Here is an 18905-nt window from a genome sequence, read left to right on the forward strand (position 1 = left end):
CCAATGTAAATTCAGGTTGGTTTACTAACAAAAAACCTTGTCTTTCTTTGTTTTATTAATTATTTATCATTGCCTGGAATGAGTAAGTGTTTTTGGTTTGTGATTTGTTGAGAGTTTTGATTAGATTCCTTGTTTTCCTCCTTCTGGATTGTGTTTTTAGCTCTTGAAAATGGTTTATTCATCTCCTTTTATTTTTTCAATATTTTGTCTTTGATGGGTGTTATTCTCAAGGATTTCATGATTTGGAGCTTTCCAATGTTCCCTCCTTAATTGCTTTCTTAATCACCCTTTCATCTGGTTCTTTTTTTCATTGAAGGTTTTATGTGTTGTGGTTATTGAATCATTTGAATATCTAGTGGAACTTTGATATGCAGTATTACTAGCTTCAAATAGCTCATCCTTGTAGGAAAGTTGATATTCTGCAAATCATTGAAAGACAAAGAGAAAAAAAAATTGAAATTCTTCATGTAGGAGTTACATGTTGTCTTCAAATCAAATCTTATTTTTTAAAACTTTTCTATAGTTACTTGATTGTAGAATCTGCTCATATGACCCCTAATAACCTTTTCCTACATGTGGTGAATAATGTGAAACGTACATGATTCTTTTGTGGAGTAGGGAAGGGGAGTGTACATGTTTTGGCTCTACTATTCTACATGTATTTATGGGGGTATGGGTTATTTTGTGGAGTAATGATATTTTGGATGAGAGCGTCATATAATTGCTTTTTCAATCTATATATCATCTATCATTATACAAACAAGGCCATGAGTGACCACGTGTCAAGCTATCGTTGCTCCAATTTCCGCCTAAAAATGTCACCTAATGCTACAGTGCCAACAAAAATGACGTGTTTCCAATGCATTTTCATCTATCAGTTTTTTTTACGTTTTTTTATTTTTAATGTTGCATTTTCATCTATCATCATTTTCCCGTTCCTGCCTAAAAATATCACAATCTCCACATTTATTGTTTTTGTCTTTTTGCGTTTATTGCAGACGTTTTCCAATGTTGACTCTACGTTGTCATTTCACATTTTCAGGTTACACTACCATTTCGCATTCCTCTTACATCCCTGTTGCTTGGTTTCGTGTTTCTTTTCTCTCCCGTGAGAAAAAAACATGGAAGACAATGTGTTGGTACTGTTGTTCTATGCTATGGAAGACAAGTGGAAGCTTCTGATGTCTCCTTTGCTGCTCATGCTCTTGCTTATCTCACCACTGGCTTCCTTCCACCGTACCTACATACATGCATAAACGGACCCTTCGTAAGTTTTCATTTCCCTCCCCGTCTTCTGTGTTTTTGTTACATCTAAATATGCGATTTTTAACACCACATTTCTTCATTTTCCCAACCGTCTTTTGCGTTTTTTCTTTTTGTTTTTTTTTTCCATTTCGCTTCCTGTGTTCTTTGTTTGGCAGAGAAGGTGGACGAACACACTAAAGCTGCGATTTTGATGAGTACGGGGGCGTTTTCTTTGTTGCTCCAACGTTAATGCCCTTCATTTACCCTCCCCGTCTTCTGCGTTTTCTAGTATTCCGATCTGTTGCGGTTTTTTATGCTTAAAGTTTTCTTGCATGCTTTTGGTTTCGCAGAGAAGCTCGAAGAACACACTAAAGCTTCAATTTTTTTATTTTTATAAGTACGGGTGCATTTATATTGATGCTTCTTCAAAGCTTTATGATGCTGCTTTGCTTATACTTATCTTGCATGTTCTTTATTTCACAGCGAAGGTCGAACAACAAACTAAAGCTTTGATTTTTATCTAAAAAACAACAACGATTTTTATCACAAGTTTTCTTTGTAGTTCTTTCAAAGCTTAATTTTTTTGGTTAATTGTTTGGGTGTTCCTGATCCTTCTCCTACTTTGTTTCGCATAGAAGCCCGAAGAACACACTAAAGCTTTGATTTTTATCTCAAAAAAAGAAGAGATTTTTATCACAACAGGTGCAATTTTTTTTGTTAATTATTTGGGTGTTCCTGATCCTTCTTCTACCTTGATGGCGCTTTCTTTGTTTTCCCTCCCCGTGTTTTGCGTTTTCTTCCATTTTGATTTGTTGGGGCTTTTTTAAATTATTGCTTAATCTTTTATTTCATGTTCTTTGTTCTATGTTTTCTTCCATTTCTCCTTTGCATGTTGATTGTTATGTCCCCTTATCCCCTTATTTGATGTATACAGGTTTCAATTTTTTGATCAGGAACATACTAAAGCTTTGATTTTTATCTCAAAAAAAGCAGAGATTTTTATCACAACAGGTGCGATTTTTTTGGTTAATTGTTTGGGTGTTCCTAATCCTTCTTCTACCTTGATGGCGCTTTCTTTGTTTTCCCTCCCCGTGTTCTGCGTTTTTTTCCATTTTGATTTGTTGGGGTTTTTTTAAATTATTGCTTAATCTTTTATTCCGTGTTCTTTGTTATGCATTTTCTTCCATTTCTCCTTTGCATGTTGATTGTTATGTCCCCTTATCCCCTTATTTGATGTATACAGGTTTCAATTTTTTAGTGTTCCTCATATTTATTGGTCCGTAGTGGTGACTTTATTTTCATTTGGTTTGAAGATTACTTCCTTCACAGTTTAGAGTATATGTTAACATAGCCTTTACAATATCATTCAGGCAATGTTATGTTGCCCAAATTCCTATATTTTTGTCAATTTTGTCTCAGATTATTAATTCATTGGTGGGTTATGTTCTGAAACATATTGGCCTTCGCAATTTAAAGTATATATTAACTTAGCCTTGACAATATCATTCAGGTTATGTTATGTCTGTTGTGAAACATATTGGCTTTCATTCTTTTACATGTGCAATGATAACTTTTGCTTATCTAAATGATATAGTTTCTAAAGAGTTATTTGTAGATAATAATTTTGTTTTTTTTCGCATGCCTGTCTATCATTAATAAATGATACACCAACTTTGTTTGCTTTTGTAGCAGTGGTGCATTTTGTATCACCTACTTATTATTTGTGTGTGTATTATGTTGTTTAGTTAAAGTTGTTTATATTTTGGTATATCCTAACTGACATTGGTTTTTAATTTTGACCGAGACCAACAAACTACACGACTAATAGTGTTCGGCATTTCGAGTACAGGTTTGTCATCTATTATATTTCTCCTTTAGTTTTGTGTTTGTTGAAATTTTAATATTGTTTGCAATCTTTATTGTTCTGAATTGGGTTTGGTCTTTGTTGCAGTGGTTGTTAATGTCAAAGTCACCGGCAATGCTTCTATTCTAAAGCAATCCAAATTCAAGGTATCCCCTTTCGCCCTTCTTTTTAATAGGTATGTTCTTCTGATGTCAATTATACTTAATTTGTTGCAAGTGCAAGTTTGTGGGTGAGTGAGATGGTTCTTAAATCTGAGTTGATGATGGAGATATTCTTTTGGCTGGATTTTTGTATGATTTTCAATTGCGTGATTATTTGAATTTTCATCATTGGTTAGGTTGACCCAAATTAATATTTACATCTTAAATTGTATGTTTAAGACCTTTTATTTGGACTTTCAGAGAATTTTACCCAGACCTTCATTTAAATAATAAGTAATATTTACATCTTAAATTGTATGTTTAAGACCTTCTATTTGGACTTTCATAGAATTTTACCCAGACCTTCATTTAAATAAGTAATGTATAATTAACCGAAAAATTTGGTGTGGTGTACAAAATAATGTTCATCTTTCATATTTCTTTCTTTTTCATTATACATGTGTTTTGTTTTCCTAAACTAATAAGTATTATTTTTTATGTAATATTTTCATTAGATTTAATTATTAATAATTGAATAAATTTTGACGTCGTTGTCAACTTAACATATAGACGCCTACAAAATCCTGTTAGTAGATTTTTTGGAATTTGTGTTTATACAGTACTAATGACTCCTAACACTTTAGCCTGTGGATATAAGCATGTATCAAATTAATAGCCTGTGTGTAGTGACCGACAATATTCTAATTTCAATTTTTACAGTGACATGTCACATCCATAATAATTATTAGAGTACATATAAGAATCCATATAATTAATACACTACTAGATGTTTGCTGAGGTGCAATTTCCCAATGCCAAAATACTACCTGTCTAATCATAGATCAGGAAGTGAAAAAGATCATCTTTTGCATATACATATAATTATTTTTTTGATTAACAGTGCTACTATTTTTAAAAATTTAAGCTTTGGATGAAATTATTTATTCTTATTTAATTATACAACAGTAGTCATAATAAACTAGCACATGAAGTGTAATAGACTCGCAATAAATATACAACAGTATTCATAATAAACTAGCACGGGAAGTGTAAAAGACTATTGGTTATTATGTACATTGTTAACTATTCATTATAAGTGTTCACCCTCCTCCCCTCATAATTAAAATGCAGTATTATATCAATCCATAACCACACAGTATCACCAACTTTTCACTCATTTGTCGAAGAACATCTCCAAACACAAAACACCATGAATACATCATCATCGAGCACGTCTGATGTTGTAAGTTTAACTTTTTCATCCTTTATGTTTACCTTCTTATAAGTATATGTTCAAGTTTGCTTCATCATGCATCCTTCATCCTAATTTCATGACCAACTTTTTTGCTTCATACATGTATATATTCGATATACATTGTCGATAACTTTTGTCCTTCTATGCTTGCTCTTTTCGTTCATAGTACATGTTCGATATTTTGCATATTTATCTTCTCCTTTCAATAGGCACAAGTTTGTTCACTTACTCATTGCATAAATGATTGTCATCTAGGGTCCGTCAAATTTGCAGGTATCAATAATTGTGCACCGATTTGAGGCATCATTCCGTCTTGAGAAGGTCACAATTTTCACACCTAAACATTTATCTATTTATGTTAATCTCAAATAAATAATATGTTTAAAATGTTAACATGCAAAACGGCATTGAGGTTCCTTTATCTTATCATAGACAATGGTCCCCAAATTATCCAACTTATGTGCTATTCGACTACAAAGGAAACAAGCACTTTATAAAGCTTCATAAATATGCTAACTGATTCTTTTTTGGCGATGGACTGAAGGAATTTAGGAGAACCCATGGCATTTACGAAAGTGTTATCATGCATTTTGTTGCATGGGATAAAAATACTAATTTCAATGTGGACGTTGTGGGACCTCTACATAGACAAACACACCAAAGGTCAACCACAACCACCAGGCCCCATGTTTTTACCATTGATGTCTCTGAAGATATGATACAACACAATTATCAATTGGTAGGTATTTCTTAATATAATCATAATCCTTTATATTATTTATTGTTGATGTTTTATCTTTAATCACTGTGTTCGTTCTAACCTAGGTTCTGCCACCAAAGGCTTCAAATTATTTATCTGGATCAAAAAAATATATAATTGTAGATCGTGGTCGTGGTAGACTTTACGAATGGATGATCACCATGAATAATGGCCTATCATGTGTTGCTGAGTCCTAGATCCAATATTTAGCTGACAGTCATTTGAAGCCTGGAGATGAGGTCGTCTTCTTCTACAACTTTGACCAACACTTATGGGAAGTCCTCTATAGGAAGCAAGTTAAATGGAATCAGGAAGAGGACGAAGCTGACTCCACTTGAAGAACTCTTTAATTATTTATGTTTGTTTTATTTTTATATATTATGTTTGTAACTTAATTATCTTCATGTAACGGACAATTTTTTTTGTGTTTACTTTCTGTTGAACATTGTTAACAAAACTACAAATATTATTATCTTATATTCTATGTTTGTGGATTCAATGTTATTATTTTGTTATATTCAATGTTTGTTGTTTCCAAATAATATGAGCTCGGCCTTTGAGAAAGGCCTGCACTTTAGTGAAAGTGGTTGTTCACCTTTGCAGAACCAAGAGACATTGAAATGTAGAGCTTCATTTGCTTGAAGTACATGTAAGTTATTTTTCTTTGTCTACTTTGTGATTGATTTTTATGTACTTAGTGTATACATTTACTATTGCAGACCATTGATCCAACGCCAACACTCCGTAGTACTTTCCTCTCTGCGAATTAAAGTTGTGGAGGTTTATTGTTTGGGATCAGAGACTCCGATTGAAGATGGAACCTCATATGTTTTTTATATAATTGTTTGTTCATAAATATGTTATGTGTGTCTGTCATAGTACTTTGAATTGTAATTACATTACCGGTCTTTTCAGACATTTCATCTTTGTAATCTGAATCATATTATTATATATTGGGTTATTTATTATCTGCTTAAATATACAAATTAATTTTTTAGAAATATTTTTTAAAGATTAGTAATATTTAACATTTAAGAAACCTCAATTATGAGTATGAGCACATCTGTTGGTGATATTCAAATAGGAGTATGAGTTCGGGCGTCGACACGGGCAAAAGGCTAGTTAATTATATTTGATAAAATGCAGACCAACTTTTTACCTAATCTACAAGAAGAAATCATCCGAAGGGTTTCAATCACTATCTTATGTTGTTGCACTGTTCAGTTCAATACTCTGCATCTATTATGCATTTGTCAAAAAGGATGCTAGCCTACTTCTCATTACTATTAACTCCTTTGGATGATAGAGACAATTTGCCTAGCCATCTTCCTGGTTTACGCCCCAAGTAAAGGCAGGATATTCCTTTTAATAACTCCTAATAAATTCTTGACATTCTTTCTTTTCCTTAATTTCTACATTTTTTTCAAGAGAGAAAAATTAATTAGTTTTCCTTTTATTAAATGTCACAGCTTTGGACCATGAAGCTTCTTCTCATGTTGAATTTTTTGGGTACGGAGCGATGCCTCTTTCAACCCTATACCTTACAACGGGTTCCTTATTGTGAGAGGATGGATTTGTCTTGTTTTCAACATAAGCGTTTTTGCTGCTCCTCTTTGCATTATGGTAAGAATTTAGGAGCAGATTATTTAAATCATATCATAAAAGAAAATGATTACGTATACTTTTATTTTCAGTGTTTCTTTTTCAGAAGCTACTACTTTTTGCTTCTGAAAAAATATTAAAGATTTTTTACTTTTTTTCTTGAAAAAATGTTATTTATTAAAAATATTCAAACAAATCCTCTTAATAATATTAGTATTCCTCTTTGCATTTTTTTTCTTATGCGCTCAAAGATAAATTAAACTCCTGTGATTGTAAGTTAATTTCAATACTTTTGTTTTTATGAGATAGCTCAATTCAATAATGGTACGTGCGGTTAGGACTTAGGCATATCTTCACATTATACAATTTATACTCACCACTAAACTTTTGTCTTATTCCAACTAAGGCTTTTCCTTTATCACTTTATGGTTACAAGGGACCTAGTGAATACTTTAATCTAATATAAATTAATATTCAGTTTTGCATTATGGCTCATCATTCAGGTACCTACTCTCCTATTTTATCATTACATATTTGTGAAGTTTGTGGTTTCATTTTGGATTTCTTTTGTTATTGATCACCACATGTGACAGTCCAAGATGAGTAAAGAATACCCAAGTCATCACTCAAGTACTGCATTGTAGTAGATATGGTCTTGCTGTAGGTGCCAACTTTGCATGGCTAGTGCGGATTTTAATGATTGTTTGTTACCCAGTTTCTTATCCAGTTGGAAAGGTATATTTTTCTGTAGTGGTTGTTCCTTGGCATTCTTTTGATAACCTATATAATATAATTGAGAAGAGAACGAAGAAATGGAAATTATAGCACTAATTTTTCTCATTTATTTATGATGGATTTTATTTTAATCATGATGACCTCAAGTGTTTCTTTTTCTCACTAATATTTGTTCCAGGTTCTGGATCACCTAGTGGGGCATAATGAGGCTTTATTTAGGAGAGCTGAGTTAAAAGCCCTTGTCTCCATTCACGGCCAGGAGGTATAAATTAGTAATTATTTTTTAATAAATAGAATAAGTCATGTGAAGATTGGTGAAGCTATTCATTGTCTTGTCTTGGTGTTTGATTCATATGTGTTGAATTTGTTTTACACAGCTTTTGGATTAAGCATTTATCCCAATCAATTTGTTTTACACATTCTGAAGATTATCTATCTGCTAAACTTCTATCTACAAAAGAACATGTAGAACTGAGAACTTTTGAATATATGGTGGCTATATCTTTTTCTATGTACATAGGCTAAAACAATTCATCACGGGTGTGTATGTACTTATTTGATATATCATTTATGGAAGACCAGTAGCTTGGAAACTGCAATGCCAATTGAAGATAATCGTAAAAAATTGGATTTTGGTGTATTGCTTTGTTATTAGTTATGGTCAAATTCAATGACATAGTAAATTGTCTGTCATTGTTAGATGGGATTCCAATTTCCTGGCAAAGCTGTTTACTCTGTGGTATGGATAGTTGCCTTTTCACTGTTCATGGAATTTTTGGGCTTCTCTACCCATAAATGGTACTGTCGAGGTGTGTTATACTGCACCTTTTAACCTTTGAATGTGGGAATTACTTACATTAAATATGTACCATATGTTTTTGTGTAATAACTTAACAGATGGAAATTATGAAATATGGTGGATGATTATTTGATGAGCTTTAGTCTGATTATTTGATGAGCTTGCTTCTTGTGTGTTTGTTAAAATGACCCAAAAGGACCATTATATTAACTCATAAGATAAAATTAGGTTTTTGGACTAGGCAAGCTCTCGCACAGCTACCAATGATCAAGTGAAAAAAAAAAATCAGCACACTGTATACTGATCAGCACAGCTGCCAATGATCAAAATAGGGCCTAAATCCTAGTTTTTATTATGAAACAATACCTCCACGGTCTGAAACGTGACTTCTCGGAATTTGACTTTTGAAAGAAATGAGATAAAGCTGTTTAATAGGGACCAGTGTTGCATATATTGAGACAATTTTATGTTTTATAAATGCTAATGGGTAGTGTATATAGCTACCCCACCCTGCTGCAATATGACCTTATAGCTTCTGTTGCTGCATTAGCTTTGTGATAATGAAGCTTGTCTTTGTCAATTTTGATTCTTAAAGTGCATAACATTTTATTAACTTGTCTTGTATATTGTGTGGCTATTTTTATATTGTTTATTACAGAATTAAAAACTATCATAGGGAAAGTTTTACTAAAAAAATTCGAAGTAGTTTCCACAACATGCAATATAAGCAGCATCAAGAGATATTTTGTTCCTTGCATATACTTGATTCCATCCTACTAGCCAATTAGGTATCAACTTTATTCTGTTCTGCCCTTACAATGATTATTTCTTTTATTCTGTTTGATTTTCATTTTACATCAACCACTTTTAAGTTTATAACTGCCATCTCTCAATTGCAATCTCAGGCACACTGATGCAAAATGACTTTCTGATATGTTTACTGCTATATTAAAGTTAGAGCCATTCTAGTGAACATCTTTCTTACTGTTATATTAGCTGTTAACTACCAAGGGATATTTGTGTCAGGTAGATAACACAATGTCGCTGAGGCGTTTCTTAGGCTATTCTGATGGTGGGGTCATGAGGTCTGATGCAAAACCTTGTTTCAGGCTAATGAGGCACATAGCTGCAATCTTTAGTGTTGGTGGAGCATTTGGATTTTGGGTCCTTTGCCGAATGCACTATGGTTTGGTCTACCTTTTGCCCTCGCTTCTCTCTTGTTCTATCTGAACTTTGTGACTAAATTGCTGACAACATTGTTTTCCTGTGCATGGCGATTAAGTAAATCCACAATTTATGCTAGGAATGGGCTATGCTACTTGAAGGTATGCTTAATATTATTATTTCTTATGAAATTTAGTGACTATGAAGAGTCATAAGTTTGTGTGGAGCTATCTTTCTCAGTTAAATAGTAGAAGGAAAGAAGACCAAGAGAGACACAATTTTGGAAAGATCATCGTAGAATAGTATCTATTCTAAGACGGTCACGTGTAAAGGACCGTCTTAGAATGAGTATCATTCTATATCGGTTCTTGAAAGACCGTCGTAAAATGCATATCATTATAAGATGGTTCTTCATATGCAACCGTCTTAGAATGAATATCATTGTACGACAGTCTTTCTAGAACCAATGTAGAATAGCCTATCCCCCTTTTAAGAATGTAGAATAGTCCAATTAACTGATGTACATTGTAGTTTTTTTAGTAATACAATTTTTTTTTTTTACTTTTTTATAGAATATAATATTGTAATTGTGTTCATGTTTAAATTTCACTTAATAATAATGTATTATATTACATATTTAATTATTATTAAAAATCACGGAAAATCTGACTAGTTATTATTATTAATAATAAGCAGAGACACAAATTCTTAAAATGCCGCCAGTTGATTATTGTTGACATCTCAACTTCTCTAATGTTCTCTTTAATTGATAATGTGCATCTTGCTGGAAATGTCACCTCTATCTTCAATTTCTCATTTCTCTCCTTCATATTCATAAACTAAGTTTCAAAATTCTTCTTTCTTTTATTATTCATCAATGTCTTTTATTGTTATTCAAGACTCAGACTTCAACTGTTATATTTTTCATTATTTAGAAGTTTATTTCTTTTTATTAGCTTTAAATTATTGAATACTTAAATATTCACACCTTCATAATTATGAGCTTAATACTCAATTATTTAAAAATTATCTTAGTAAAAATATTTTATAAATTATAATAGAATAAATCTTTTTTTTCTTCTAAGATATTAAGTAACCCATTATTGAGAGATTGATAGTTTTAAAATGCCTTTAAAAAAATGTTAGTTTTGAAAAGTCTGGAATGTAAAGAAAAGTGGATTTCCAAATTTTATGTAAAAAATATCTATTAAGTTTTCTGTATAAAAATAAAATTAGAAAGTTAATTTTCAGAAAGTAATTTTTTACAGATTTTTATATTTTATTCATTCATAGAAATAGAAAACAAGTACTAACAAGTTTACATATTTCTATGATTTCATTTCTCAAACAATGAATAAAACCATATGTATAAGAATTATTAGAATAAATTTAACAAAACCCAATATGCAATTAGTAAGAGTTGTCATTCTTTTCTTTGATGTTACAGCACTCATCATTCAATTCCATTTGAGCATTGGCAGGTATAGAACTGGTCCGCTTGATATGCAACAGAGGATGAAAAATAAATGAACAATAAAATTCCATAAAATTCATATTTTATTCTATTTTAATTCAAAATTTTCTTTTTTTTTTTTCTTTCCACTTTATCAAACATTTAACTACATGCAAATCTTAACACACACTCAGAGCCCTTTTCAACACCCTCATCTCAATGTCATTGATAAATCAAAAGCCTGATTATTGGCATTCCAAGAATTTTACAAAATTTACCTAACCTTACAGAAGTAACAACTTGCTACAATAAACTTTTAAAACCAACTCATACTTATTTCAATTTAAAAAAAAATTGTCAAATTCACAACTTGTAACAAATAACTCAATCTTTTCATCCAAATACACCTACATTACTCCACAAAATTGAGTAGTTGCATTGCACTGAACAAATTAGAATGAAAACCTTTTAACCCCCCAAGTCGGCTATTCGAATCAAACAATCTCAATCTGTGTTTTAAATTAGAAAAAAAGAAATTGATATCAAAACACACCAAAATACTTTTTGCACCATATAAACTGTTTTTTCCTCATAAACATCTCTACTCCAGTATAGGTATTTTGTAAGATGAAACTCTACATGACATAAAACAAGAGACCCAACCCTGGAATACAATCTATAACACAAATGTACCTGAGAACCATAATGTACCTAATGTAGTTTAAGTCCCAACACATTTAGCCTTCAATGAACTGTTTAGTATAAACGCGGTGCCGCCGTTCTCTTGCATAGATGACCCAAAAGATCAAAGACAACATTACAGCAGCTGATACCAAAACCAACCCAATATAAATCAATTGGCTGTTTCTCTGCAGACCAGGGCAGTGATTGTTGCTGATGTCTGTGAATATTTTCCGAACGAAAGTGCAGTCTTGTAGGCCAACCAAGAATGGGCCATAATGATATAAACCATAGCTTACATTCACTGCAGCTTCCATTTGGCCATAAACGGTTGGAGTCATCCGACCGGGTGTCTTGCAAATGTCTGAAGAAGAAACCTCACAAATATAATTCTTCCACACCTGCTCGAAAAAAAATCTGAATGTTATACATTTTATATCAGGAACATGCAGTTTGGTTCAAGTTAGTCAAAAACTCAATCATGATTATATTCGTAGGATAACAAGTTTTAACACACCCTGCAATGAACCATGCCCAAAAATATGATCTTGCGAGATCACCTGGATTCATTAAGCTTTTAGACATGATGAGAAACCTACCTATTGTTTTTTTTGGGGGAAACCTATCAGTTTTTAAGACTACTGAACCTAATTTGTCTTTTGCCATTTAATCCTTTCAATTTATTCCCTCTTGATCTGCTCAAGGGATTCAAAAAGTGGAGTGATCGTTCAAGGTAGATTGCAAGATGGTGGGTTTCACATCAGCAACTAGGGTGTGCCAATGTGAATGGTGGAAAAATCAACTATATTAGTTTACCTCTAGTATTTTGCTTGCGTATGAGTTGTGTGATCTTTTGCATTTTTGAATTTAAGTAAACACTACATTTGATTTAATGGTTTCTTTTTACTATGTGTGCGTGTTTGAACAATTTTGCATTTTTGGCAGGTATTACAATCACACCCTTTACACGTCTTCCATGGCTCCTCTAAAATGAGTATTTCACTTACAGACAAAAGTGAGACATCAATTATTAATGCAAAAACTACGAGTATATTAATGACAAATCCATGATCAGTTGTCATATATGTATATATACTAACATTTAGTGTTAATTTATTTTTTTATCAATGACTGAGATTCCTTACATTTTTGTCTCAAGTGAAGGCTTACTTTCAAGGTTTGAGTTTCAGTTTTGAAATTTTAGAAACTGTTGTAAGTTAGAAATAGATAAAATAAGTGCACACCAATTTTCTTCCCCAACCTTTCACTGTCTCTCTCTCCGCCCATGTCGTCACCGAAAGTGATTCTCAACAGCGGCACCATTTTTTCTCTTTCTTTTCTCCTTCTCCAACAGCCACGATACCCGCATCGCAATCAAATATAGAAACATGAAAAATCATCTTCACTGAAGCTTGCGAGTCCTTTACAACACATGGTATCATAAATTGTAGTTCCAGATAATAAAAAAACAAGAAAAACGAATCTAGAACATCAACAATATTTTAATCTATGCCCAGAAAAAAAACCCAAAACCAAATTGAAAAGGAAGAAAAAAATAGAATCAGATTTGGAGAAAAGGATAAGAGATCACTCAGGCAAGAATTTGGGGAAGAACAAAGTGAATCAAGACAGCGGGGGATCCGCAACGGTGGCAGATCTGCAACGAAGACGAAGCCATAAAGGCGGAGCCACAACGAAGGTGGAGCTGCGACGACAACAGGTCTGGGAAGGCGACAGATCTATGAGGGAGATGGATCTGCAATTATGAAGCAAGACTATGCCGTCTGGGTATGGTGGGGGTGGAACGATCAAAGGTGGGGAATGGTGGAGGGGAAGGCATTGTTGGTCATCGGAGGTGGCAGCGGGAGGCAGGTAGCGACGACCAGCGAGCAGTGACCGGCAAAGAACGGTGGCGAGAGAGAGGGTCACGTGGAGAGAGAGAGGCCACCAGTTCTTTTTTTAAAACTCACCTCCCAAATCCTAAAACCAATTTTTATTGTTTTGTAAATATGGTAAAAAGTGTTTAAAAACTAGTAAAACATAAACTCATAACAAAATTATCCGAAAACGTTTTAGGCTAGGAAAAAACAAGACAAAAAAGTGAAAAAGGAGGACTCAGCAAGAAAGTGTCTAACTAGGCTTTTGTTTGATATAGATTCACTTTTAAAAATCTTAAATAGTCCCTTACCTCTGCAGCTTTGTCCAATGAAACTTCCCCATCTGCACATGACCGATTTGTGAGATCATTGTTAAATGGATTGCACAGAGGAGGCATCAAGGGGCCTGATTGATTGTAATACAAGGGTCCAGCAGCAGGTGGGAGATTTCTATTTGTGACATTGGAAACAATGTTGCCAAGTAAGTTAGCAAGTTGGTGTGTCACATCCCTGGTTCGAAACAAGGTTTCCTGCGCAGTTGCATTATCCACACAAGGAAGAATTTCATCCAAGGCTGTATGTGCAGTAGGGTTCTGCACCCACTCATCCATGGCAACACATGTATCTGCGACGACACTGGTGCAAATATGCATAAAAACAAGTTTTATGTTATAATATGCAATACAAACGATTATAGCAGCAACGGACTTCATCAAATGATATAGACACGGGTGATTAAAATGAGTCCTCATACCTCAAAAATTTCATAAATTGAAGAGCTTCAAATTTGAATAGTATCTAGTTTGTTTTTTTTTCCGTTCTCATGTAGGAAGATTTTGATTTATTATTACAATTGAAAAATACAGCTTCAATTGCCAAGACTCAAACCTTGCATCTACAAAATAAGCCAATCCAATATACGATAATACACTGGAAAACATCTGACTTGAAAAATTGCTTTACTTTTCATTTTCCTCCAATGCCATTCACCAATAATTTTATCAGAGGCAAAACATATCATAAATCCAGGATTCTAATTTTTATGTTGACATATTATTCTCCCAAATAAGCACAGAAGAACAAATTTAAAAGAAATGACGCAATGAACTGGTGATTATATAAGTAACAAAAGCCCATTCCTCAAATTTTAACCATTCACCCTCTCAATCAGAAAAGGTAGCATGTCACAAATATAACAATAATAAAAAGCCAGCAGATAGTTCAAAAAACATGTGACAATGTACTCCTTAACATCCCACCTTGTCTCACAGATATTTTGAAAATTTTAAACGACCCTTGCAATTTCAGCTATCACAATCAAAGCATGCAGTCATCTTAAATGATTAATTTTGTTCCATTCAAGCTCAATATTGATTTAAAAATCATGAATACCTGCTTCCTTAAAACATTGAAACAAGAGATCCCAAATTTGAACCAAGGTGAAACACAAAGTGACTAATAGAGAGACAAGACAAACAGAGTAACCACAGCAGCAATAAGGTGAAACATAAAAATGAAAAATCAAAATAAATGCAACAAGAAACAAGGAACTACTTACTTGTGAAGAAAGAGAAACACACCACAAAGTATAAATGTGCCGGCAACAAGAATCCACCCGACAATGACCAAACTGCAGCCATAGAAGGAAAAATATTTACTGACTGGAGATTTAACAGGACAAACCTATCAGGAATTAAAAAGGCCAGAAGTAATAAAGATATAGAAACAGGCTCAATTAATTTAACTTACAAGTATACAAGACCTTGCAACCCAAATATTGAAAATACTGCAGAAAGTTTTTACCACAAAACATGAGCAAATGAGACAATAACAACAAACTTAAACATAGAGCAAGAAAATCAAAACCAAAACAAGTATTAAAAAAGAAAAACAAACATACAGAATCCAAGAAATGCAAGAAAGAGCATAACAGCAGCAAGAATAACCAGATCCCGTCTCCTACAGCACACAAACACAACAGATAATTGTCAGCAGAAGAGATATTTCAAAACCTCAAACCAAAATCAAAATTTCCGTGTACTCACATTGCATCAATGACATCTTTAATTGTCTCTGAATTTTTTTTAGTCTTGCTGGAAAGATCTGCAGCAGAAGAATTAATCTTCATCTGAACTTCGTCAATGTTCTTCTGAACATCGGCTGGTAAAAAAACCGCTTCGACTCCGATCTTCTGAGCTGCATCAAGATAATCTGACACGTTCCTGAGGTTTTCGGCGGTGAAGTCAGCCTGACTCACCAAGGATTTCAGCGTGTTTGTGGTGCTCCCATGAAACTTCCCCTGAGCAGTGTAAAGAAGAACACATCCAACTCTAACATAACAAACACAATTAGATAACCTTAAAAACCAAACATAACACAATAGAAGACACATATAGAGAAAGAGAGATACATTGCTGCAAGGGTGAAGAGAACGAGGAAGATCAAGGACAAAGCATAGGCCAAACGTGAATAGCCATAAGGCTCTCTTGGACAACAGCAGTAACACAAGCATATGAATGATAAACTGAGCCCAAAAATCACAAACCAGACCGCAGCAACAACAAAGAAGGGAACCGCAGTGAAAACAACTGACTGCACCAAAAAGCCAACAACAAGAAGTTAGCCAAACATTATTAATAGTTCCAACTAGGCCAGACATCACAACACAGAAGAAATCATGAGTTTTAAACTACAAGAGAAGATAATAAGAAAAGTAAAGCAAATTGAGTTTCTTCCTAAGCCAAAATCAATTTATACACTTTAAGTTTTTATAGAAAATGCTTCCATCCAACTTCTTAGTAAACTAATTTTAACATATAGAAAGAAAAGAAAAGAAAAAAAAAAAACTCAATTTATTTTATCTTATTTTTTTCACTTTAAAAGAGAAATTTATTTATCTGCAACCAAATGAAACCAAACAAATGACTAGTTTCACGTTAGAAGTTGGATTTTTATTATAAAAAAAAAGGAAAAAGAAGAAGAAAAACAATGAAGAGTGGTTATCGAAGGTTAGGTAGGAACTGACAGCAATGTAGTGGCGATTGCTGATGTTCCAGCCACCGGTGTAATGGTTGTAGTTATCCAAAGGGTCCTTCCTTGTGGTTCTTCTCTGAGCCAATATCAGAGACGTGTTGCTCGTGGCCTCTTCTTCAGCCATGGATCTCCTCGTTTTCCATGGTAGTACCTCGTGGTAGTACTCTCCCTCACCACCATCCTCGACTCCATCTGAAAAAAAAATATCCGGATGACAAAAACGCAAACAAAACACACCCATTTCATAAAAAATCAAAACTTTGCAAATGGGTCATGAAAAGTGAAAAAAAAAAAAAAGACCTGAAATACGTAAGGAATGGAAAGAAGAGGTTCTTGCAGCGGTGGAAGGAGAGAAGAAGGAAATAGAGAGAAGGGTGAGAAGAAGGAAGAGAAGAGAGGGGTGTGGTGTGAAGCATGGCATAATGGGGTTACCGTTTGCGGTTAGGTTTGCGTTTTCTTTTCTTTTTTTTGTGGCGGTTTCTCCAGAGCTTGTTCTGGTTTTTCAGAGAAACGCAGAGAAAGAGAAGAGAGAGAGACAGTGTTGTGTAAGATGTGAAAAAGTTGTTGTGGTTTGATGTAACTTTATTGCGTGGTGGTGGTGGTGATGAGATCTTCGGCATTTCGCGTCTTCCGAAACAGACACTCGATATTTGTTGTACTTGTAGGCCGTTCTGTTGTTCTGATTTAGCCTTTGTCTCAGTTTCAACCGCGTGGCCAAAACGCCCTTGGGATTTGTTCCTTTTTCTCACTTCTAATGCCAAATTACGGTTTTGTCCTACTACAGTGTTTTTTCATTTATAAAAATCTAACATGCTTTAGTTTATAATATTTATATATTTTATTCAACTAACTACATTGTATTATCTTAGTTATTTTATTATAGTTTATAAAAGAGTAAATTACACCCATCTTTCTGGCGAGATTTTATTTGTGAAATTACATAAATCTTTCATGATTTTTTGACATTTCTGCTAATTTTCCTTAAAGAAAGTTTGACGTAATATTTTTCAAAAAAATTAAGAGATTGTTTGTATATTTTTAAATAACTAAGAGGATGTTTTTTTATGGATAATTTTTTAGTGTTAAGAATATTTTTTTTCTTTGGATTATAACATGGGAATAAAAATTTTATTTTCGAGTATTATTAAAAAAAATATTTGATTAATTATTAAAATTAGTAGGAGATATTTTTTATACTTTTGGGAATAATTAAAATATGTGTTTTGTGGAGTTTTTTTTCTAATTATATATTATAATTACTAAAATATCCTTAAAGATATTTTTTAACCAAATGTAACCGATATGCAAAAATCTCATCATTTTTCTCTTTGCATAAATGCTAAAGTTTTCTATATAACACTGGACACATGACCCATGACTTCAAAAAAAAAGTATTTACATAACCCTCCAGCATGTTTGAATTTAAAAAAAAAAAGTATACACCTAACAGAATATGAGTTTTTTACTCCAAAATACAATTAAAAAAATAAAAAATAAAAATTGCTCAATTAATACAAGTACCAAATTATTTATTGAAATGATATAAAATACTGTTGGGATGAGAAATCGGTTCCTCACATCCTGATTTCAAAAAAAAACTTTAAAAAAAATGGTGGGGAGCTTAATGGAGTAAGTTATAATGATCCCGGTACTTTTAAAAAATATGCTAGATGTGCTCAAATGGGTGAAATTTTTTAATTAGAAGATGCTCCTTTCAAATCAGATATTGTTTCTCAATGTTGGGAAATAGGTGCCATGCACTTATTTCTCAATATACTTTTTAGCTTCTTTTTTTTCATTTCGTTTTGATAATGTTTTCTTTTTTCTTTCTTTTTGTTTCTAATTGTATATTTATTTATTTTTAAAAATTTTAGTTTCTTTTTATGGAATCTTTTATTTCCTCTTAATTTCCAATTTTATGATTTAATTTTTAAAAAAAAATATTAGTTATAGGAATTACTTAATTGCTTTAATTTTTTTATGAATGTGAGTTTTTGCACTTTTGGGTCTGTTTATGAAGTTTTATCAATCAAGTAATAATATGGTCTCATAAATTTTACTTAGATGAATTTGATGGTACAAGTTTCATATATTAAATAGATATAATAATGCTTCAAAATCATGTCTCAAAAGGAAGAAAAAAAGTTGTTGAGAGTGTCACAAACCACTAATCCCCTCCAAGATCTTCTCGTATACTCACAAAAAATGAATATTATAGAATTAGATCAATCAAAAAGATATTTCATGTGTTCCAACCCAATTCATTCCAAAAATAAATGTCCGTGTTAAAAATACAA

The 18905-nt window shown here is 32.8% G+C and overlaps 2 protein-coding genes and 1 long non-coding RNA gene across 8 annotated transcripts; 2 read left to right on the top strand and 1 right to left on the bottom strand.

Annotated features, from left to right (window-relative positions):
- The first annotated feature begins 2212 nt into the window (after positions 1-2212).
- On the top strand, positions 2213-5669 carry LOC102670451 (uncharacterized). Of its 2 annotated transcripts, none has more exons than XR_003262783.2 (6): positions 2213-3094; positions 3197-3255; positions 4381-4492; positions 4760-4825; positions 5049-5243; positions 5330-5669. It is a non-coding gene; the product is annotated as an uncharacterized lncRNA (long non-coding RNA). The 2 variants fall into 2 exon arrangements; XR_001382634.3 differs by having other exon boundaries at positions 4778-4825.
- Positions 5670-7362: 1693 nt separating this feature from the next.
- On the top strand, positions 7363-11775 carry LOC102659380 (putative DUF21 domain-containing protein At1g03270). 2 transcript variants are annotated; one of them, XM_014762037.3, is made up of 4 exons: positions 7369-7601; positions 7780-7863; positions 8302-8410; positions 9427-11775. In XM_014762037.3, the coding sequence occupies exons 1-4, from the start codon at positions 7563-7565 to the stop codon at positions 9432-9434; spliced, it is 240 nt and encodes a 79-aa protein (XP_014617523.1). In that variant the 5' UTR covers positions 7369-7562; the 3' UTR covers positions 9435-11775. The 2 variants fall into 2 exon arrangements, with proteins under 2 accessions (XP_040860834.1, XP_014617523.1); XM_041004900.1 differs by lacking the exon at positions 8302-8410 and having other exon boundaries at positions 7363-7601.
- On the bottom strand, positions 11579-17324 carry LOC100797376 (transmembrane protein DDB_G0292058). 4 transcript variants are annotated; one of them, XM_003533820.5, is made up of 9 exons: positions 16909-17324; positions 16601-16800; positions 15986-16167; positions 15621-15905; positions 15476-15534; positions 15325-15361; positions 15134-15205; positions 13887-14211; positions 11579-12099 (listed from the first exon to the last, which is right to left on the bottom strand). In XM_003533820.5, exons 1-9 carry the CDS (start codon positions 17027-17029, stop codon positions 11755-11757), a joined length of 1626 nt encoding a protein of 541 aa, XP_003533868.1. In that variant the 5' UTR covers positions 17030-17324; the 3' UTR covers positions 11579-11754. The 4 variants fall into 4 exon arrangements, with proteins under 4 accessions (XP_003533868.1, XP_006587132.1, XP_014617522.1 ...); XM_006587069.4 differs by having other exon boundaries at positions 17041-17289; XM_014762036.3 differs by lacking the exon at positions 11579-12099 and adding an exon at positions 12960-13119 and having other exon boundaries at positions 16909-17316.
- Between the last annotated feature and the right edge of the window lie 1581 nt (positions 17325-18905).

Source organism: Glycine max, chromosome 9 (genome assembly GCF_000004515.6).
Source record: "Glycine max cultivar Williams 82 chromosome 9, Glycine_max_v4.0, whole genome shotgun sequence".
Classification (NCBI taxonomy): domain Eukaryota; kingdom Viridiplantae; phylum Streptophyta; class Magnoliopsida; order Fabales; family Fabaceae; genus Glycine; species Glycine max.